Here is a 23,728-nt window from a genome sequence, read left to right on the forward strand (position 1 = left end):
CAATAGACCTTTGATAGTGAATGTGTGGTGTGCGTTGAACAGTTGACTGATACTACTAGAACCTCCCACCGTTCTTTTTTCTCTTCTTTAACCTGAATATGTAGAGGATTCGGGTATCCTTAAACAATCCCAAGGCCTGAGTGTGGGGGGGTAAAGATGGAGGGACCTAAAATAGGAAGAAATGATGTTCCTTTAAATCAGTGTATCATGATTTACAACCCTGGTGTACTCGCGTCAGATGTTGTGGGGAAACTACAACCAGTAATTCTAGATTACTGAGTGACAGGGAAGAGTTGTGACCTCATGGTGTCCAGTAACCCACTTACATTGATCCTCAGGTATGTATTTTTCTTTAGTGTTGCATTGACTGCATTTTCTACCCGTCCTGAAATTATCCGAAGCTTGGAAACGCCGAAAGCTTATCTGATGTTGTCCTTGGTGGTCCTCTATGCCCACAGCTTGAACTAGGTTCAGGCTGCTGAGCTGAAATGGTCTAACGATCCAGTGTTGGAAGCCGCGGTCCATAGCCTTACCTAACCATCAGAGCCTAGCTGGTCGGGTACACGTTGTCAATACTTACTCAGGGTTTTTTTTTTTTTCTTTTTAATTTCTCCGGTATTCATCTCAGGGTATTTGATGGTTATTTGAAGTCCTGGGCACCGGAGGTTCGATTAATTTCCTGTATTGTGACTATCGTAATTTTGATTTTTGAGGTAATATTTTTGAAAGTCTTCCTTACTGATCGTGCCAAAAGAGGATTCTTTTACTTAAGTGTGGGTTGGGGACTATGCCTTCTAGAATCTGTCAAGTGAACTTATGTTAACCGTCTAAATTAATTTCAGTCGTTTTTAGTTGTGTCGTTCCATTGTCGTGTCAGTAAAGGCCATGAAAGAGCCGTGCACATCCACTGACTTATCTTGTAAGGCGATGATGATACCCAGCTGTGTTCTGTATTGATACCTTGAAGAGGATCATCCTTAGTTTCTCCTCTTTGAGTCTGATGGTCCATAAGATCAGGCTCAACAGCTTTTTCGGAAGAGGCAACTATTGCCTTTCTCAGAGAAGTCTTTCACGGCGTCCAGCTATGACATGATGGTGTCTCTCTCTGTCCAGTATCCTGTACTGTTATTAATTTCTCCTCTCACCTCGTACAGGAGGAGTTAGACCTTACTCTACTGCATAGCCTGTGGTTGACGTGTTTATATTTGTTTTAGTAACATCTTCAGATGATCATGTATGGTACTATGCTACAGTGTCAGATATTAGAATGTATATAGTTTTCTATGATCAAATTAGATAATATTATGCTGTATATTCTGTATTCGGCTTCGTAACATCTTTATTTTTCAAGTAATTGGAGGTAAGGGGGAATATTTTGACCTTGTGGGTTATTATACATCACCTAATGATGGAGATGACATGAATAATACGGGTATCTAGAAGGCGTGATAACTAGCACTCTTAACTAACAGCATAGTGAGGAAAACAAAGAATTTCATCATTTAAGAATGATTAAGCTGTAGATAGCTCGTTCGAGTCTGGTCGAACAATGTTTTAAGTGTACGTAGATGACTGCGGAGAGAGAGAGAGAGAGAGAGAGAGAGAGAGAGAGAGAGAGAGAGAGAGAGAGAGAGAGAGAGAGAGATAGAGAGAGAAGAAATTAAGGATGTTAGGCTCTAATATTGATTTCACTTCATCTGAATATTATTAATGCGATGCATTATCGATCTATCCATCTTCCTTGCCATCAAAATGTACTTATTCTATCAGTTTTTCTCCATTTCATTTCCTCCAAAACTTCCTCGTTCACTTTTCTATCAAATCATTCTTTTGTTTCAAGTTTAGAGTCTGTTTTTTCTTGTCTTTTTAAGTCTCTATTTCCTGTACTGCTGTATGTTTGTTTGCCATTCAAAATAACCATTTAAACACACACACACACACACACACACACACACACGACCTCTTCTCAGATCATTGTATACCATTTCAATCGTGTCCTACAATCCCCCAATTGTCATAACTTGACCCACAAGTAGGCTATTCTTCAGCCCAAATTACGTCTCATTCTGAGCTTTGCATCAGTGATTTCAATGCACGGTGAAGATGGCATCTTAGAAATGGCTTATTTATTGTCTACTTTTCTTACAAGGTAAGCTTCAGTATTGTACAGCACCGTCGCCGGAAATTCCTTTTAGTATCACACACGTCCATTATTTTGTTCCTGAGCGCGAGGACCAGTCCAACTTCCGGTAATGGGAATAACCCAGAAGTGTAGGCATAATTTCACATGCCCCTTGGGGGCTTTTACAAGCTTGCCAACGCCATACTTGGAATTCATCTAGTGATCGTTGCAAGACACTCCTCGATAATACAAATCATCTTCATAAGTAAAGTGCTTTAAAATAGAAAATATGACTTCCACTTCTGCTCTGAAGAATAATTGTCTAGGAAGCGGTAACAGGTAACTTTGAGAAGATCAAGGTTGGTAGCCATGTGTCTACCGGGTCAGGTAAGTGCGAGTGACCTAGTCAAGCAACCACAAATCCTAACGGAACGACAAGGAATATTTCAAGAATATAAATTATAGTACATTCCAGCAGTGGTGTAGATGTAATAACTTTCCACCGTATATATGGCTAAATGTTTAGAATATATATGACAACGATGTCGATAATAGATGACAAAACCAGAGAGGAAAATACGAACTAGTCACTCTTCTCCATTCTGAGTTGAGACGCCGTGTGGGAAGGAGGTGGTTAGTCTCTCTCTGTTTGTTTCCCGACCCTTGTGTATTCATTTAGAGACTGTGGATGTATTAAGAGTAAGAATAAGTAGGTCATACATGCAAGTTTGAAAATAATTACTAAAGCATCTTGAATCCGGTGTACAGTGGTAAATATTGAAGTCTACAGAGTGCGTCCGTATCCTTCTTGTGTGACCTTTTGTGTTGTGAATTTCCTTGAGATCATTTTCACCGTGGGAAAGTATACGGCTAATGTCTATTCATTTCATTGTCTGACTGTTATATACTTTTTCTCATTAGGTATAGTTAAGAGTAGTGTTTGTCCAACCGTTAGAGCGGGAGTGTTCTTAGATCTTACCCCGTCTGTGTGGAATACACAAGGACAGCCAGTGTCGTGTGGGGGGAGGACTGCTCGCCGCTGTCACCGATATACCGATGTGTATCAAGTCCTTTCCCTTTATTAATGCTTTCCACTGAGTGAATTAAAAAAAAAGTAGAAAAGGGGGGTCGTAAAGCGTTTCACCGGACAGGAATAACTAGTGTGTGTAATCTTCACCATTAGATAATAATGAAGAAAGGCGAGAAGAACATAGAGTACGCGGACCAGGCTCACATCTACACCACCAACTACATAAGGAACTCGAAGGCCATAGGTGTGTTGTGGGGAGTGTTCACCATCTGCTTTGCTATCATCAACATCGTCGTCTTCGTACAGCCTCAGTGGATTGGCGACACCCAGGATTCCAAGGGCACGGGTGAGTTTACCAAGACGGGTGATCATTAACCATATGGGCGTGGCGACTCGAACTTATTAGTATGGAGGAAAAATCATGTAAATAGTTTCGTTACATTTCTTGGAACTTTATTCCACTCGCAGTGATCATTTACGAGAATGGAAGGCTAGGTTCAGGGTTCTTGGGTCATAAAACAAAGATTTAAACCAACCAAACATTTTCGTAAGTCACTGCAGAAGGTGGAATGCAGTTCTGGCTGTGCAACAAGATCACATGATTTTAGTCGATTTAGACAGTCGCTACGCCTCTGATATAATAATTACCTATATTTATCCCGAGTGATCGTGTATTTTAGTGACGTCACTAATTGTAGATTACAATGGGAGCCTTAGATTGTTAATTGTTAATTTTGGCTGTCAGTCACATATTCATTACTGTGAGTAATGAATCTAGTATTAGAATGATACAGAAATATTTAATATTTTTCACCATGATATACAGAACATGATCGCGGAATGTATTTAGTTAAAATGTTTGTGAAATGAGTTTTCCTCTGTTGATTAATTACAATCATTTGTTCTCTACTGAAATTATTGATAAATTGAAAACATTATGATGGTATATGTGATAGGGGTGTGGTTTTCATCGGGTATATTTATTCGTTGTAAGTAATGTGGGCTTGTTTATGATGATGATGGTCTTTGTGATAGGAGTTGAATGACTGTTTTTTGCGTTGTTTAAACGTGGTATCATATGTCATGATGGCGTGAGTATGGTGATTGCGTTGTTGTACACTAGTGAAAATGGCAGAATTGCCATAGGTATTTAGGAACAATAATGATCCTGAAGACGAGATTTTTTGCCTCTATTCATATTTTCTCATCCTCGGGTATTTCCTCCTTGGCCGTACAAACACAACAGCTTATCGAACCAAGCAACAATTGGTTGTTTGGGTATTTGGGATTTAGGCTAACGGCTGTCGGGGTCATTAAGGTTGTTACGTCGTTATAATCACAGATCGAAAATCTTGAACACATTCTTCAGATGTTCATTGTTATTTTGTGATCGTCCCACTCTTAGAAAAGTTAGACAAACCCTGCAGTGTTGAGGCTAATCCTGACAAACTGCTTTCTGCTGTGTATAAGTGTCAGGTTCATCCATTTGCACGATGACGATTTACGAAATTCAAGTTTCTAATACACATGTATATATATCTTCTCGCATTTAGAGGTTCCCAAATTTATGTACATGATAATCCTCTCCTTGAGTAATGTAAGCGAATAAAGGCATTGTAAGCTAGGCTATGTGAGTTAGGTTATTAGTCAGACGTTAGAAATATTTAGTAATACATAATTGAAGTGGATTATTACGTCTGTTAATGACACACTACTGTCATTGTTACAGATTGACTTTCATTATTACTGATTTCATGAAGCCGTCTTCAAACTGACAAGGAATGTTATTCTCTGCATGAGGTATAGCTGTAGGCTGTCATGCCAGTTATCTAGACACACAGTGATAACACCAATATCGCTGTGCTTTGTTATAAATAATAATTACCAATGTTACATATGTTCATAAAAGACTATCCCGGTAATATTTGTTTGTAGAAAAAATTGGTTGAAATTATAAAGCGCCAGATGTAATGGTATAATCATATGGAGGTGAGACAGGAAGAGAATGATTTAAGTTTTAGCTCCTGGAATGAGGCATTTCACGGTCGCCGTAATTTCGTACTCGTACTTGGCATTGTCTAGCGTCACTGGCTCTGGATAATGAGTTAAGATTAATAGCGTATTATTATTGTTGTAATTATTATTATTATTATTATTATTATTATTATATTTTTTCATTATTATTGTTTCATCTTAGGTCCCTTCTATAGGGCTCTTACATCCCTTTTGCAGCGAGGTTCTCGACAAGACTGATATACTCTATATGTCCGCTGACGATGATAGTTACATCAAAGGTGATTCCTCGTTTGCGGTTTAACCACTTGCAGGGAGAGTCCGGTAAAACCATTAATGGACACACACACACACACACACACACACACACACACACACACACACATGCCAGGATTACCGTTGCGTGTGGTAACATCTGTCGAGAAAGAAAGCATGTTTCTCTGCGGGCAGACCTTTCTACTCTAAGCGGACCTGCCTTACCTGTTCCTCTTTGAATTGCAACCCCAGGCCCGGCTGCAAAAGCCTCATGTGAGGGGTCCTGAGGAGGTAGAGAAGTAATGTGGTAAATTTCTTTTTTGTTTTGGATGCTCTTTTATATACTTCTCGTTAAGGTCTCGTTATAATTCTTACAGATGGTCGAAGCTTTTTCCATTTTGGTACAGTTTTTTTTTTTTCTGTAAGGCTAAGTACTTTTCTTAAACAATGTAGTTCTCACAGGGTTTTCGTCATTTCCTTTGAGATTTCACTGTCATTCAGATGGAAATGCTGTCTTTATTAAATTCTAGACCATTCTTTATAAGGTTCATGTCATAAAACATATTTAATTAGATATATATATATATTATATATATATATATATATATATATATATATATATATATATATATATATATAAACTGTGATAGCAATGTGAAAGGAGTTTTTATTAAATTCCAGACCTTTCTTTATAAGTTCCATGTAAATATTTTTAACAAGGAATATGATGTGTCAAAAGTAAAACTGTGATAATGGTGAGAGGAGTTTTGCTTCATAAAGATAGAGAAGACTGGCTTGTAAAAATGTCATTGGTATATAAGATGGTGATAATCACTAGTTTAAATCCTTGAAACCGTGTTAAGTATTCATACCGGTACAAACATGTTTATTTTTCCTTTTTAGGGGCAAAAGTGTTCGAATAACAGTGGAAATATATCATCCATTATCATTATAATGTTTGATATATACAACCCTGGCGGCTGGGAGGGGAGGGGGGATGTACGCCCATGGGTTAAGTTCACCAAGTATGACTGGTTTCTTTCTGAGGTTTGACGTTGAGTAAAGTTTCATTTCTTGGGAAAAAACGCTTAACTTTCTCTTGTCGTTTGAGAAAAAAAAGAAAAAATAGAAAGTTTGATTCCTTCCGGTAGCACCGCGGTAAGTTACAACCAGGTCTGTGTGTGTGTGTGTGTGTGTGTGTGTGCGTGCATGCAGGATGTTGTGCATGACGTCAGGGGAGGGAATGTGGCCGATTTCTCATCACCCATGATGTTTGGAGGAAGAAAACTTTTATTCTCATGATCTCACGAATTATGGTTTTTAATAGGATACGTGTATGTAACTTAAAGAAGTGATAGAACAATTTATTGGATTCGTACTTTCCGCCGTCGTGTATTGTGGACTACAGCCTGGTATATGATTACTCCGTTTAAGGAAATAATATTTTATATTAGTTTTGAGAGAATAAGCATTAGGGATGTTAGTGATATTGGCTGTTGTTGAAATTGTGTTATGTTCATCAAAGTCATAACGCAGGAACTCCTTGTTAGACAAATGGAGTTACTTTTTTTTTTTTTAAATGTTCGATACATATTAATTTCTTGAAATCACAGGGCTAGGATGTTCGCCTGTAAAATGTATGTCGGTAAATTTTTTTTATGGAGGATCATAGGATGCAACCTATTGCATGGTCTCGGTTATTACAAAAAAAAAAAAAGTTGCCCTTGTGTGTACCTGATTTAGACCTCAGTTTTAGTCGTAAGTGAAATTAAATCAGACATATGAAATAGGTCTTGGCTTTATATCTAGATAACGTTTTTAGACTTACAGAATCTATAATATTTTTGAAGAATGAAGTTCTCTTTAACCCTTCTTCAGGCTATACTGTAATTATGTCTTGATTAGTTGACACGAGTGGCTCTCGAGGAGGATGTAACGCGTATTCGTGTTCACAATGTGGAAAATGTCATTACTATCTCTCTCCTACATCCCTCCTTCCTTTTCCATAGTCTTCCTTGTTCTCTTTAATTCCCCTGTATCCCCCCTCTTCATTATCCATTTCTCTTTCTTCCCATTCGGTAGTATTCAACTGCTAGAATGTGGAGACCCTGCTCCATGGCACATTGCAGTACCAGTTGACCTTTGCGCGGCCAACATCCTGTAGTCTACCCAGATGAAGTACAGTTAGTGCGGGGAGGGTCCTGCAGCCCCGAGTCACTAGCACACCCCTGACGTAAAATGACCTTGGCTTGATATCCAAATGTGATTCATCTACAGTCTAAAGTCTCCATGATCCTATATATATATATATATATATATATATATATATATATATATATATATATATATATATATATATGTGTGTGTGTGTGTGTGCGCTTGATTTTTTTGAACATTTTGAATCCAGGATTCCATTACGCGTCTATCTAAATTTTAGGATGGCTAGGCTAGACAAAGTTAGCTTGAGAATATCACTTACGTATTTTCCACTTGTCCATTAATGTGAACATCATTGTAGTTTACTTGTACCTCTAGTAGAATAAGAGGAAAAAGACTTTTTACTTGAATTCATTGTAGGATCAGAGGAAAATGATTTGGTTTTAAATATAAAACGATAGGCTCTTTTGTTTTATATCATTTTTCCCTTTACAAGTGAAATGGCATTCCTATTACGGTACCTCGTTTGAGGCACCAGTGACCCGACTGAAAACGATATTGCTCAAAATTTAGAAAAAGAATATCATTCCTCGTGGATTCCAAAGGCCACTGTTAGTTCTCTCAAATACTCTAAATATTTTGGCTCCCTCACTGAACTGTGAATAACTGCTTTGCGGCTGGCTTCACAAAGGTATATGAATGAGATGTTTACCGCGTCAGATGAGTCGTCATGCAAACATTACGATGCATCAGTGGCAGTGGGCCAGCCACAACATACTTTATGATTTGGATGATGTACTAAGAATTGACTCATTCTGTGTATTTGTATATGGTCTTGTTAAGCTTCCTCTGATTCTGTCGATATCCTTAATGTACGTACTATGATTGGGTTTATGAGGGCTGATGGCCTTGTTTACCTCAACATGTAGATTTGTATGATTCTCTTAAACCGTATTTTAACACTTTTTGCTTTGAGTTTGTTATAAGAGGCCTCGCCCCTTCCTCTTCTCTCTTTGTTTAGTAGGCAGCTACCGACCTAGGAGGTGTATTATCGGTACTGTAGTACTGTATCTGCCTGGGTGTTTAGAAGGTTACTGAGCTGACACTTCATTGGCTGTCGCATTTCACTCCTGTGGTCCAGTTCGCTGTCTGTTCATTTTGCGTCAACCGCACGTAGGCTGCTGGCATTCACTTCACAAACATGATCATCATCTCGAACATAACACGTGACAGCACGTAAGTCACACGACTCGTTCTTTGGAACTATAAATATTCTGCGGTGAGAGCAAGCAATGTGCTAGCTCTGCCCTTTGACAAAATCTCGTCTGAAGTATTCTCTCTCTCTCTCTCTCTCTCTCTCTCTCTCTCTCTCTCTCTCTCTCTCTCTCTCTCTCTCTCTCTCTCTCTCTCCATATCTATTCATTGTACAGTTGATTGATTTCCCCCCGTAAAAGCCCTTGTTAATTGCATATTCTTTTATCTTTTTTTATTGTGTATTTAGACGTGGGTACGTATTTCTCCTCTGTTTCACACTTCATGTGACATAGTATTTAAGGGTTCTTCTTCAGCATGATTCAAAAGATGGTTTGATTGATTTATTGTTATGGTTTAGAAAATGAGTCCACTTTGATACTTGCAGGAAAATTGCTATGAAAGAATGCTTCAGAATTCTCGCTGCTGACTATCTGTAGAAAGGAGTGATGTGTTGATTTTTTTTTGTTTGGCGGGAACGAATTGTGTTTTGTAGGTCTAATGTGGAGGGATTTGGGGAAGTGACGTTACCCTCAGTATCTGTGTTATGGCTCGTAATATGTGTTATAATTTTTCAGTGTCTAGAGTTATCATGAGTGGCGAGGTGCGCTGATGAGGTGATTTTGACCGTTTGTGTGTTTACGGGAAACTTAACACGATATGTAATGCAGGCACCTCTGTGTATTGTACGTGGGGTTCCCTTTCTCATAAGAATAAGCTTATGAAATCTGTAAAATGTGGGTATAAGGTAACTTAATCATGATTCAGCTCAAGTAAATATTGGGTATTATACGTCTTCACAGGAATATATTCGCCCACAAAGAAACTGTATCCGTAAATAATTAAAGAACTTTAGGTGGTAACAATATGACAGGAAACTGTATTTCATTGTTGGCTCGTGGAACACGTTCACTTTTGTGTGTGTAAGATTATCAAGTTACTTTTTATGTTATTAGGTATGTTGATGATCAGTAACGTATGCTGTTTGAATGGGTTTTATTTATTTCTTTTTATTTGCAATTCTTTAGTGGTAGAGGTATATCTAGATGATATAGTTTTGAGATTAGCTACTGTACTTGGGTTAGGTTCATAGATTTTTGTTCCCCTTTCTCCTTCACGTTCACACTGCCTTCTTCCTATCCCCCTTCCCCACCGTACGTAATACTGTTTAGTCATACGAAGGGAATGCTTATGATATTTATATATGTATTCATACGGAGGGAATATTTTTAACATCACTTTGATTTTCTTTAGTTGTGAATAATTTTTACAACTTTTGCCCTGTGTCTGTTTTCATAGTGATAAAGCATACCTTGGAAGAATAGAAGGAACAGATGAGGTATTAAACACGTGTTTTCACTTACAAGCAATCCCCTCCCCCTCCCTTCTCCATCCCTTCTGTCTTAAGGATTTGGTCCAAGGCCAGGCTATCATACCCAAGAGTCGAACCGTTTTGCTCAAGGGTTGTACCATCGTCCATAAGGTTCATACCATCTTCAAGCATTGTACTATTGTGCTCAAATGGGTCAGACTTTGGGACTTCTATCGTGTTCAAAAATATAGTTAGGGCTCATACCACACACTGGGCGTAAGGTCAGAAAAATTGCCTTGGGATCTAAGATGAAATTATACAAAACATTATGACGCTCCATTAAGTAATAAGCACACATTGCAGGTATCTGAGGGCCTCCGTTCTGAACGACAGGTGAACACTTTCATGATTTGCGAATCTACTACGGTCGAATCACACGATTTCACCTGCTTTCTGGTGGAATGCGTAGAGGTTCGTGAGCGAGTGACGAAAATTGAGTTTGTTGTCAGCGTAGGCGTGTGGTTGTCGACGTTTAAGCCCCTTGAGCACCACGATACCGGTTCGACCCTTGAGTTCGACGGTTCGACCCTTGTTTGTCTTCTTGACCTGACGTTTGACCGTACCCTTCAGGATCGAGTCATAGATCGGACCCAAGGGTTGTATACTCGAGATAACGGTTGAGCCATTGTACTCAAGTGTCTGGATATTACATTGTCGTACAATATGTACTTAGAAGTCTTTTGAGTATATTTGTACCAGGCGGTTCCTTGATCTGAAGGTCTTGTTCATAATTTCCTGTGAATGTAGCCACCTGCAGTGACATATAACATTGTCATTGTGTGCAGTGTGTGTCCATAAGCCCACGTGTCGTCGTGAGGCCACAGACCATAACATAAGACTTGAGTATTGTTAATCGTGGATGTGTTGCGTGTTCACTTGGGGGAGGGGGACGTGTTTTAAGCCCCACTGGGCGGGCGGCTCTCCCGGTGATTTCTCTCACGTCGACTTTCACCTTGTTAGAACGCTTTACCGAGTGTGATGTACCCCCTCTCTCCCTCTCCCTTCCTTTCTCTCTCTCTCCCCAGTGAGCCAGCACTTACGTGGCTGTCAAGTAACATTCCTTTAGTCAGGGTTACTGTCTTTGTGTCTCCCCCACACGTGAGCTGCAGGCATTCTCTCTGCAAATATACACTCTCATCATTTCTTGCTTAACACTTGACAACGTTATACGGTTACCCACACGACTTGTTTTTAGTAAGTAATCTTCCTGCGGTGAGTGCTACGCGCTAGCCCTGCTTTTGGCAAAAGCTCGTTGTAAGTAGTCATTAGTACTCTCTCTCTCTCTCTCTCTCTCTCTCTCTCTCTCTCTCTCTCTCTCTACTTAGCTGATTATGTTTTAAGATAGAATATTGATAGTGAAGCTTTTTGCTTTTTTTTTTTTTGCCATTATAGAAAGCAGTTTGTTGGATGTATTGCCTCGTCACGTATCTGGTTTATATTTGAAAAAAAAAAAAAATTGGTCCGCACTTTCCTCCAGACTTCAGAACGAATACATCTGTCCATTGTATTGGGTTAGGCCGTTGACAGACACAAACATACACGTAAGTTGTGCATCACGTGTGTTGGATACCAGTTACAGTACCTCACCATCAGGAACTGTGTTCGGTTGTGTAAAATTACAACCTTCTGTGGTCGTTTTGGGTGTCTGAAACTGTTAGTTGTGTACGGTCTCCTGATCAGAAGATGTACTACCTCTTACGATTTTCCCATTATGTGTTGGTTGGGTGAGGCCAGCCCTGATTTGTTATTACCCGTTTTGTACTGTATGGGGAGGGAGTTTTACGCTCGTGGGGGCCCATCCCTTGCACTTTCTCTCCTGTAATTTTTTATGATATAGTTAACCACGTCATTGGTAATTTTATTCCACTAGTATACTGTAAAATCGCTTCTTTACATGTCGTAGCAGTTGTCTTGGTTAGTTTCCTGTAATGTTCTCTGTGTGTATTTGAGTGTGTGATGACTGTTTGTGTGTTACGGGAAGAATTGCCCTCTCTTTATGTATGGCCACGCCTTTATAACCCGGCCCACGCCAGGAACCAGGCTGATCGACTCGTCCCAGGTAGGAAGAGCCCTAGATAGGATGAGGGTCAGCTGCGTTGTTCATGAGTTTAGTAAAAGCTGAAAGGGATACAACCAAAGATCAAAGAGTAGGAATCCTCAACTTAGCCAAGTCAAAGAGATAGTATCATCATGACATGACATGACATGACATGACATGCTCATGTCACCCATAGCTACTTGAAAGTCAAGTGGTGGAGAAAGATAGGTTCCCTATTGTCACCCCTGTCAACCTGATTTGACAGTATAACACATTTTAATGGAATGTGTCTTTTTAATCGCGAGCAGAGAGGAAATTCATTACATGGCAGGTCTATGAATGAACTGCTCGGTGAAAACTGTCATATTGACAGGTTAATGAAATTTTTAAGGCAAATTGATTTTTATTATAAATTTCAACGATTTCTATTGACACACACACACACACACACACACACACACACACACACACACACACACACACATATATATATATATATATATATATATATATATATATATATATATATATGATATGAATATATTTTATTCATGTATATGTCGCTGTCTCCCGCGTTAGAGAGGTAGCGCAAGGAAACAGACGAAAGAATGGCCCCACCCACCCACAATACACGTGTATATACATACACGTCCACACACGCACATATACATACCTATGCATTTCAACGTATACATATAAATACATACACAGACATATACATATATACACGTACATAATTCATACTTGCTGCCTTTATTCATTTCCGTCACCACCCCGCCACACATGAAATGACGACCCCGTCCCCCGCAGAATATTTTGATCTGTATCAAGAGCGCTGAATATCTTTAGAAGCTCCAGTGCTTGGCTTATAAACCTAAATTCTATAATCCAATCCAATCCATGAGCTTCGTGCCCGAGCCGTGGTTAGATTGATGGGTCATGCCACAAACCCACCCATGGGCTACGTGTTGTGTTAGGGCGCCAACGGTTGTTGCCCCATAAGGGTACTGTGTTCCCGCTCGCCACGCCACTCATGTCCACGTCCTTCTCTCCGCTGCTGCAAGACTAGCGTGACGATTTTGAGCAAACCCTGGTGGTGAGGTGGATGCCACCTTTCCTTATGCATTAGATAGACGGTTTCAGCTGGCGTGGAGGGTCTGGGGTGGAGGGTCTGGGGTTCCTTTACATACATATACACCAGTGTGAGACGGGAGAAGACAACTGCCTAAATCATGGCCACAACTGAAAGGAAAACGTAAGGAGTGCGAGAAAAAACGGATTAATCAGAGTTGGTTACATATTTGTAGACCTGTGTGCAGACAGACAGAGATACAGACAGTCAGACAGACAGGGCCACCTGTTTATAGTATAGATACAATGATAAAATCACAGGTGTTGATTTGGGAGAATATTTTGGGTCATTTGACGTTACCAGGATGAGTAGTGAGGATATGGGAGTTTTGTTACCAGGATGAGTAGTGAGGATCTGGGAGTTTTATGGGGGTTTGTAAGGGAGGATGGGAGACATGATGAGTGGAAGCTCCCGTATAATGGCTGCAGTTAGACAATCTACGCTTAGAATATTATAACGGGAGTCGAAGGTGAAGAATTTGAAGTCCATTGATAAGGATTATAAAAAGTACTGGAACACATTAGACCAAGTTGTTGAACTGAAAAACTGCGAGATGAAGAAAGTGGAGGATGCTTGAAACATGGATATACATTGACATGTAGGGTCTCGCAGGGAAGACGGACGAGGATGGATCAGGAAATAATGTGCCGAGTCTTCAGTGAAGGGAAGGAAGGTATCCGAGGTGTTCCTGCGGCTGGGAAGGAAAGATTCAGACTCGAAAGGGACTTGAACTGGAATGGGGAAGAGGAATGAGTGATGGTCGCAGAGGGAGAAAGAGCACTTTTAGGTCAGGGAAGCTGAGTGTAATGAGTAGTAAGTGCCATTGGCTAAAGTTTTAATGTATATGTGTACGAATACAAGTGGGCTGGTAGTAAGTATGGAGGTAGATTTCAAAGACCAGATCAGAGGAAGTATTCCTGACATCGCTGGAGTAGTGGAGACGAAACTCACTAAACCGTTGGAGTCTGGATGACATAGGTTCTCACCCTGGACCATCATTGGTGTCCTTCAGCACTCGGTGCCAACCCGTCCATCACCAAACATGACGACTCCATCGGGTTATGAACAGTAACAAGGAGGGACAGTCGAGGTAAAGAAGGGGGTGAGGATGGGTTCTCTTGATAGGAGATGCCATTGAATTTCAGGGAATGTTGACGGGTGGCATATGTGGACAGTATGTAATGGGAAAGATGATACAGTAAAATATTAATGATGAAAGAACAGTCAAGTTGATGAAGGAAGCTGTGACGCACTCCCTCCTCAGAGATGGCAAAGTTCCCAATAAAGGGGAACACCTAAGGAAACAAGTTGGGGAAAGGTATGATATCATAGAGAGTCACGAAGACTCAAGTTCCTTAAATTTATGTGCGAGAATTCCTGTATCAACGCGTCACGGAGCGTACGAGAACCGTGGCGACTGATACACCATCCCTGCCAGATTTTATGACACACACTAACATGTAAACTGGACATATTGTATGTAATACACCTGATGGGGAAAAAATGATCTCGTGTTGCTTGAATTTAACTCCGTGGCTGAGGAGGGTACACGAGGAGTAGATTGGAGACGTGACTCACGAGGAAATATATTCATGGCAGCTGTATTGAGCTGAACAATTTCTCTTGAGAGAATGAACTGGAGAGGGAGTTGTATAACGGAAGTATGGACTAGAGCTGTTGAAGGTTCTGTGGAATTTGCGATAGAGGAACGTGAGCAGTGGAACCGGTGAAGGCAAATAGAAGAGAAAGATCGGAAGATTTGATTGAGACTGCCACAAGCAAGAGAGATTAGAGATGAACTGGTGAGGAGATGTAAACATCACTATAGGCAGCAGCATGTGAAGGGTGTTAGATATCAAGACAAGAGTACTGCAAGGTCAGGATGGAAGGGAGTGGAGAAACTTTGAAAAGAATGTCGTGGCAGAGGAGAAAGGATCCAAAACTTTATCATCAGGTCAACTTACTGGTTAAAGAACAGCTAATCAGGCTAAGGCATTAGGGGGAAGGGAGTACTGGGGATGCTGAGGGAATATATGAGGAGCTGAATGATGAATTTGAAAATGTTTTCAGAGAGGAGGATAGTAGAGCAGGATGGAACGGGGGAGTCTTTGAAGCCATTGAGTTTGATAGAAAAGACATAACCAGGCTATTGAAACACCTTGAACAATATGGGGGTCATAGTCCTGATGAAATCTCTTCATATTTTCTTCAGGAATTCTAGGAGGTATTGTTCTGTGGGTCAGAGGAAGGTTTACAGCCAAAGACGGGGAAGGGGGTAAAGTATGTGCCTTTACGTACGTCAAATGATAGGGAAATTTGCTGAACTACAGACTAGTATGTGTGACCTGCATAACATTGAAACAAAGTAAAAAACAAATGGTCGACTGCTTGGAAAAGAAAAACTAGCTAACTAGGATAACACAGTCATGAAAAGGAGGTCGTATAATACAAACCTCTTAGACTTTTATGTCGAATTGAGCTCCGTCATAGATCAATGAATTGGATGGGTACACTGTGTGTTCCTGGACTTGCAAGACAGCGGTTAACACTGTACCACATGGGAGGTTGGTTAAGAAGCTTGATCTGCAGGCAGGAATAAAGGGTGGGTTTGTTTACCGATTAGATTATCTTACTGGGAGGAAGGAGAAACCACAGGTTGAGTGATCGTTCTGGAAGTGGGTTGGGGTGTTCAGTGGCTTGCCTAAGGGCTTGTTCTTGGACCCTCTGCTCCAGCCTCTTTTGGTGTATAGAAAAAGACTTGCTTGAAGGACTCGACTCTTGCCTGAATATGTTGGCAGATGTTGCTAAGATTGCGATAGACGTAAAGAGTGATGATTGCATCAACTTATATGTAATGGGACCTAGATAATCTCCAAGGTTGGTCTAATGAATGATTGATGAAATTTAATGCGAGTAAGGGTGGAGCACGGAGAGAATGTCTTGGCGCGATTATTTCCCAGCGGAAAATAAGCCACAGGGAAATAAATTACAGGTATTTTTATAAGAGAGACCTAGGGGTCGACTTTGTGGGTCATCTGTGGCCAGTGCTTCGTACTAGGAGAGTCGAAAAGGCGGCAAAATGGATTTTAGCAAATCTTATAAACATTTTATGTGGGTAAGACAACGTTTGTTAGAAAAAACATGGATTTGTTAGAATAAACATGGATTACACTAAAACTGGACTATACTTCTCAAGTTTGATCAGCGCAGTTAAAGAAGCATAAATGATCTAGTTGAGACTCCAGCGAAGAACATCTAAGATGATACAATGATTGAGAAAGTTGACCTACAGTGAGAAGGTTAGGGGCGACAGAATTGTCCACCGTTGACGAAAGAAGTGAAAGACGTGTGACTTGATTACCGAGGCCACACTGACCAGCGCTGGTTGTATAGCCCAATATGGCCCTACTCACATTGGACTTCCCGATATGGCACCTCTGTAAACCTCTTTCCTCCTAGCCCCTGACATTACTCCAGTGCACGGTTATTTAGGACCGACTGTATCCTCAAACACTGACACTTAGCTTATCCTTTCCTGCAAGTAGAACTCTAGTATATGCCTTTCTTCCCTGTACTGGATATAAATGTAACGTCTTACATTTGTAAGTGTGCAGTTATTTATTTACCTCCTTCCATGTGAATTAACGCTGGCATTCTGTCGACTTAGAGAAGAGGCTTTCCTTTACACAACACATTGTAATGTTGGATTTTAACAGCTGTCGACGACTCGGTTCATTAAGCCAGAATTGTAAACAAATGTTCAACATACATGATTGCGTATGATGTAGGTGATTATAGAAATATTTGATGGTTATTGCATATCCCTCACCACTGCAGGTTATTCCTGGCTCTTGATTATATAAAAGAAAAAAAAATTGATGGTTATTGCATATCCCTCACCACTGCAGGTTTTTTTGTTATGAGTCTTGATTATAAAAAAGAAACTTTATGGTTATTGCCTATCCCTCACCACTACAAGTTATTCCTGGCTCTTGATTATAGAAAAAAAGAGGGTTATTGCATATCCCTCGCCACTGCAGGTTATTTCTGGCTCCGGGAGTGCAGAATGTTGGGTCATATTTTGAATAGCGACCGTCTTCCATCGTGACAATATTGAGACTAACGTGTTGACGTCTCCTGCTGCAGGTTACTTCGGGCTATGGAAAGTGGTGCGCTATGAGCCAGGTGGGAGGAGAGATGGAGTGTACGGGTAAGCTGGACGACTTCAGCACCCTGCTCAACCTGCCCTCCAAGGCCGCCACAATCCTCGTCGGCCTCTCCGTCGTCGTCACGCTCCTCTGCATCTGCAACATGCTCCTCTTCTTCTTCTTCCACTCCTCCACCGTGTTCCACATGGCCGGCAGCATGCAGCTCCTCTCAGGTACGTCCCGTCTCTTTCCAGTTATGTGTGTTTGTGTAATCATCTGTGTAATTACTTTTTTTTGTACCATGTGGGGAGGGAGTTTTGCACTCAGGAGGATCTGTTGTGGGTATGTGTTTGTGCGCGCGCGCGACTTCGTAATCATGTAATTTTACGACTTGGGAAGAGTTCAACGCACAAAGGGTCTTGTCTCATGAACTGGCTTTACTCTTAAGTATTTTTTTGTGAATTTTTTATATTTATAACGTTCACAGTTTCATTTGTTGGTCTCCCAGCCTTCCACCATCCTTAATTTTACAGATAGATAGATAGATACGACAGACAAGTATATTCACCACAACTTTCTATGTGTAAAACATTGATAAAAACAATGTATAATTACAAAACGAACAATGTCACAAATTACCTACGTAACGCAACTGAAGTCTTAACATAAAAAATTCATAAGCTATTGAACACACAAAAGTAACTAGCAGATGAACTCTTTACATGATCGAAACAATAAAAAAGAGATTCAATTACACTCTAGACAAAGTGTTTATAAGTATTACATCCCTCTAGAAAGACTATCTCGTATCCTAACTAATCCGCTCCAAGCCTAGCTTCTGCTGCGTCTCGTGAACTCCGAGCCTAGCTTCTGCTGCGTCTCGTGAACTCCAAGCCTCGCTTCTGCTGCGTCTCGTGAACTCCGAGCCTAGCATCTGTTGCGTCTCGTGAACTCCAGCCTAGCTTCTGCTGCGTCTCGTGAACTCCGAGCCTAGCATCTGCTGCGTCTCGTGAACTCCAGCCTAGCTTCTGCTGCGTCTCGTGAAGAACTGTTCACTGTTGACGCCGTCCAGCTGATTCGGGCACTTGTACAATGTATAATCAAGTCACTCCTGTCTCTTCTCTCCTTCGTACTGGGCAGAGTTGTAGCCCTAAGCCTCTCATTGTTGCTCATTTCTTTTGCTTCAGGTTCCGTCCTGGATGCCTTTCCCTGGGTCGTTCTCGACCCAGTCATTTGTGCTTCTGTAGCTGCATTAGATACGATTTTGGTGTTTGCCAGCAGACGCTATGCCTCCGTAACGGTTGTCCTGATGTGCTGCAGTAACGACAGAATAAGCACAAGTGTCGACCTAAGGATCTGTCTTCACACACAGATTCCTGTAGTTCATCTCCTAGTGTAATCACATCGAGGCCACGTCTCGCTGTCTCCCATGTGTAATTACAATTAGGGGGAAAAATGCACTCATGTTGCCCCGCCTCTCAACCATGTTTATATGTATCATGTCATTACTCTTATGTTTGAATGAACACACACACACACACACACACACACACACACAAGCTTAAGACAGGTGTGTGTGTGTGGTACATGGAGGAGTGTGGAGGACGTGACCACACCGCTGGACTGAATGCTGTAGCGAAGGCTGTAACGTTACTACAGGCAGTGTTGCCATCATTATCTCCCTCCAGGCTACCCGCTGGGCAGTGTTGTCACCGTGTGACAACAGAAAGTTTGAGGTCACTCACATACCTGGTGATGTACGTAAAGTCATGGTGAACTGTGGATATAAACTGATCACCAGCACCATCCAGAATTAAGTGTGATAGAGAGATCGCACAGTAGATACAGAAATTATATATAAACTTAGAGAAGGGTGAGCGGGATAGAGTGAATTAGAGCGATGTGGTATACATGGGATGACGTACTTTCAGTGGATTGAACCAGCGCATGTGAAGCAACTTGGGGAAACCACTGAAAGATCAGTGGGGCCTGGTTGTAGTAGATAGGGGGTGGCTGTGGAAGTGAGCAAGTGCAGCCTTTCTTCGTCTGTTCCTGACGCCCCCTCGCTAACGCGGGAAACGGCAGTCAAGTATATATATATATATATATATATATATATATATATATATATATATATATATATATATATATATATCCCAACATATCCCTGGGGATAGGGGATTAAGAATACTTCCCACGTATCCCCTGCGTGTCGTAGAAGGCGACTAAAAGGGGAGGGAGCGGGGGGCTGGAAATCCTCCCCTCTCTTTTTTTTTTAATTTTCCAAAAGAAGGAACAGAGGGGGCCAGGTGAGGATATTCCAAAAAAGGCCCAGTCCTCTGTTCTTAACGCTACCTCGCTAATGCGGGAAATGGCGAATAGTTTGAAAAAAAAAAAAAAATATATATATATATATATATATATATATATATATATATATATATATATATATATATATATATATGACAATTGAACATCACTTTATTACACTTGTTAGTCTTGTAATGAAAGGTGGAATTCCTCACTCACACACACCTAATTGCAGCATCTTTATTGGGATATCTTCCCCCGCTGTGGCTGCTGTGGTTGTTGTGTTGGTGGTGCGTGACCAGTGTGGTCATGTGGAGGGAGGCTGGCGGTGGCTGGGGACTGCTACATCACTGGTGGCGTCATCTGGTCCGACCATGTCACTTTTACTCACGTCTTCGGTTGCTTCAGCTTCGTCCGGACGCTGCCCACCTCCTCCTCCTCATCCATCTCCGTGATGGCTGTCTCTCCTGGCCGTGTGACCCTCCCCGCCACGGATCTCTCACAGCCCCGCCACGGATCTCTCACAGAACGCGGCTGTCGGGGCCACTGCAGCAGCCCCCGTCACTGCTCAGCATTGCACCCTCTCAGGGGTCACTGGCGACGACGGAGGGCAGCGGTGTGTGATCGGTCACGACCGTGTTGGTGAGGTGTGGATGAGGTGTTCAGCGGGAAAGCTGGGCCACATTGGCCGCGGGACACCGTGCCAGCCTGAACCAGGCCGCTGGCACGCCTCCCTCACACAAGACTCGGGGAGAACTCTCTCGTTAAGTGACCGGCAGATCACAGCGCTCAGTAAGGACGTGAAAATATGAAGATTTTTCATTTCTTTCACGAAATAAGAATATTTAATGACGCCTGGAAACTATCTGCAGGTAAATCCAGTAATTTAAGTTAGAACAAGATGACACTATAGATGTTATGAGGCGAGAAAGTTACCAGTAGGGGCCTGAGGGGCTGGCCTGGTGGCCGTCCTGCCCCGCGCTTGTGATGGGTGGTAATGCCCAGCACTACTGGGCCTCCAGCCAGGAAGGCGAGGACGTTTTCACTTGTAGGAAATGTTGGGATCTGTTGGGTTAAGGTTTTTACCTCCAGGTGACCTGGAGAGCCAACGGAAGGGTGGATTGATCTGGGGGAAAATCTGGAATGTTTTGTCGTGGCTTCATAAGAATATGTGAAGGTTTGGGATGATCAGATGGGTTTAAGAAGCGTTCTCAGGATAGAAAAAAGGACTTGAGAGTTTATTGAAGGGTTGAGAGCTGTAGAAATGGTGGGTTGAGTGAGGGTTGAGAATATTGAAGGGTTGAGCGCTGCAGAAATGGTAGGTTGAGAACATCAGAGGATTTCATAACGTTCCAGAGGTTTGATAACATCCACAGTTACGTGAAGGTCGTACGGGTTGAGACCTCTGGGAGGAGTGGAGATCGTTAAAAAGTTTTTCAGAGTTTTTCGAAGCCTTGAGAGCTCAGGTAATGGTTACGAGTTGTGGGAAAGACGTGCTGGGATGGCTGAAGATCTAACGGTACATGATAGGGAAGGGAGGAGAGATGGGGTCAGGTATCAGATATAAGGAAGCTGGGTATTTAAAGGGAAACATGGGAGGTGAGGGAGGGCGCGAGAGTTTAGGGAAGTATGGGAGGTGAGGGCGGCTTTGTGAACCTAACCGAAGGCTTGATGACTGTGGGAAGCAGTGGCTTTTGAGTGGGGCTCAGGACTTCCTGGAAACTTGAGGTGGGGCACAGGCAAGGACGCCCTCGGTCATGCACGAGGAAACTCACCCTAAAGTGTGTGTGAGAGAGAGAGAGAGAGAGAGAGAGAGAGAGAGAGAGAGAGAGAGAGAGAGAGAGTTTATCATCTTGAGTGAGGGACGATGTTTTGTCGTCCGCCTCATGTGATGGTCTGCGCTGTCAGACACCGTTGGAGTGTATGGCTTGATCAGCGTAGCCGCAGGTAAACTGTAGTTGTAAACTGCTAGATGATTGACTGTTTCCCTCTGTAAACTAGGAGTAATACCCATCAAATGGGAGTCGAGTCTTAGGGTGGTGATGGCTCATGCATGAGGTTGCCCCAGCGGGTGTGGGGATGAGGAGCAAGACAGTGACGTCAGCTGGGGCTAGGTAGTCTTCACAAGCAAGAGCAACAGATCATTGTATCTGGATCCCTCTTCTTGGTTCTGGTTGTTGTCAAGCGTTCGTGTGTGTGTCTCTGCCACACACCGGACAGTCATTGCTCTAGGCCTGTCCGTAAATTGAACATGTTTGTAGATTGTAGATGTCTGTAGAGCTCTGTAGCATCTTGCTTGTCCTTTGATCCGGGCCAGGGAAGCGCTCCAGGCTTAGTGGGGTCACGCATAGACACGGCTGACCAGCACCAGACATGGTGGGGTCACGTACAGACACACCTAATTAGCACCAGACATGGTGGGGTCACGTACAGACACGGCTGACCAGCACCAGACATGGTGGGTCACGTACAGACACGGCTGACCAGCACCAGACATGATGGGTCACGTACAGACACACCTAATTAGCACCAGACATGGTGGGTCACGTACAGACACGGCTGACCAGCACCAGACATGGTGGGTCACGTACAGACACACCTAATTAGCACCAGACATGGTGGGGTCACGTACAGACACGGCTGACCAGCACCAGACATGGTGGGGTCACGTACAGACACGGCTGACCAGCACCAGACATGGTGGGGTCACGTACAGACACGGCTGACCAGCACCAGACATGGTTGGGTCACGTACAGACACGGCTGACAATCACCAGACATGGTGGGTCACGTACAGACACACCTAATTAGCACCAGACATGGTGGGTCACGTACAGACACGGCTGACCAGCACCAGACATGGTGGGGTCACGTATAGACACGGCTGACCATCACCAGACATGGTGGGGTCACGTACAGACACGGCTGACCAGCACCAGACATGGTGGGTCACGTACAGACACACCTGACCAGCACCAGACAACTTTCTCTGGTTATCTGCTGGGGAAGTGGACTGTGGCTGAGGTAATGGTTGCCTGTGCGGCTCACGCTCACCCCAGCCGTCCGCTGAGGACATGGTGGTGACGCTGTGAATGTTACGTCCTCAGTGGCAACATTGGTGACGCTGTGAATGTTACGTCCTCAGTGGCAACATTGATGATGCTGTGAATGTTACATCCTCAGTGGCAACATTGGTGACGCTGTGAGTATTGTGTTTCCAGTGGGGATATTAGTGACTTTGAATATTACATATGCTGTTGAATATTACCTCCTGTGTGGGAAGATCGGCGTTGTTCTGAATATTACCTCTCTGTGACTGATCAGGTATTCTTGTTCAGTGTGAGTGTGAAATATTTGACCGTGTTCCTGATCCCTGTGAATAATATAAAGTTCATAAAGAGGACAGTATAAACGGACCTAGTCAATCAATCTACACATTTTTTTTTCTTTGGAAGCTCTTGTCAAAGACGAATGTCCACATCGAGGCCAGACCTTGATTGAAACGTAGAGAGGATTATGAAAGGGAAACACGAGAAGACAAGGGAAAATGTATACGAGTATTAGACGAAGTGAAAACCCTGTCTTTTGAATTGTGCCAGGTCATAGTTACTGGGAAAGACATGAGAAGGTAGAGAGTTCCAAAGCCTCGAGGTGTAGGGAAGGACACAGATATCAAAACGGCCTTTCACAGCCTTAGCGAGGAAGGATGAGGAACACACACACAACTGCTCCCTCGAGGAATGAAAAAATAAATCCTCCCTTGGCTCCTTCCTCCGTTCCTACATTTAGAAAGTAATAATACAAGGAGGGGAGGATTTCCATGCCTCCATTCTTGACATACAGGAAGTACTTGGGTAATATTTCTCACATATCTCACGGGAGAAACTATATTTGTATTAA

At 42.3% G+C, this 23,728-nt stretch overlaps 1 protein-coding gene across 1 annotated transcript in view; it reads left to right on the forward strand.

Annotated features, from left to right (window-relative positions):
• Positions 1-2,602: 2,602 nt before the first annotated feature.
• Positions 2,603-23,728, forward strand: part of LOC139751819 (LHFPL tetraspan subfamily member 3 protein-like) — a 41,648-nt gene continuing 20,522 nt past the window's right edge. Inside the window, 4 exon segments of the mRNA XM_071667423.1 lie at positions 2,603-2,755; positions 3,306-3,498; positions 17,517-17,533; positions 17,535-17,751. Of these exon segments, the coding sequence (XP_071523524.1) occupies positions 3,312-3,498; positions 17,517-17,533; positions 17,535-17,751 (421 nt within the window). The 5' untranslated portion in view covers positions 2,603-2,755; positions 3,306-3,311.

Source organism: Panulirus ornatus, chromosome 12, assembly GCF_036320965.1.
Source record: "Panulirus ornatus isolate Po-2019 chromosome 12, ASM3632096v1, whole genome shotgun sequence".
Taxonomy (NCBI): domain Eukaryota; kingdom Metazoa; phylum Arthropoda; class Malacostraca; order Decapoda; family Palinuridae; genus Panulirus; species Panulirus ornatus.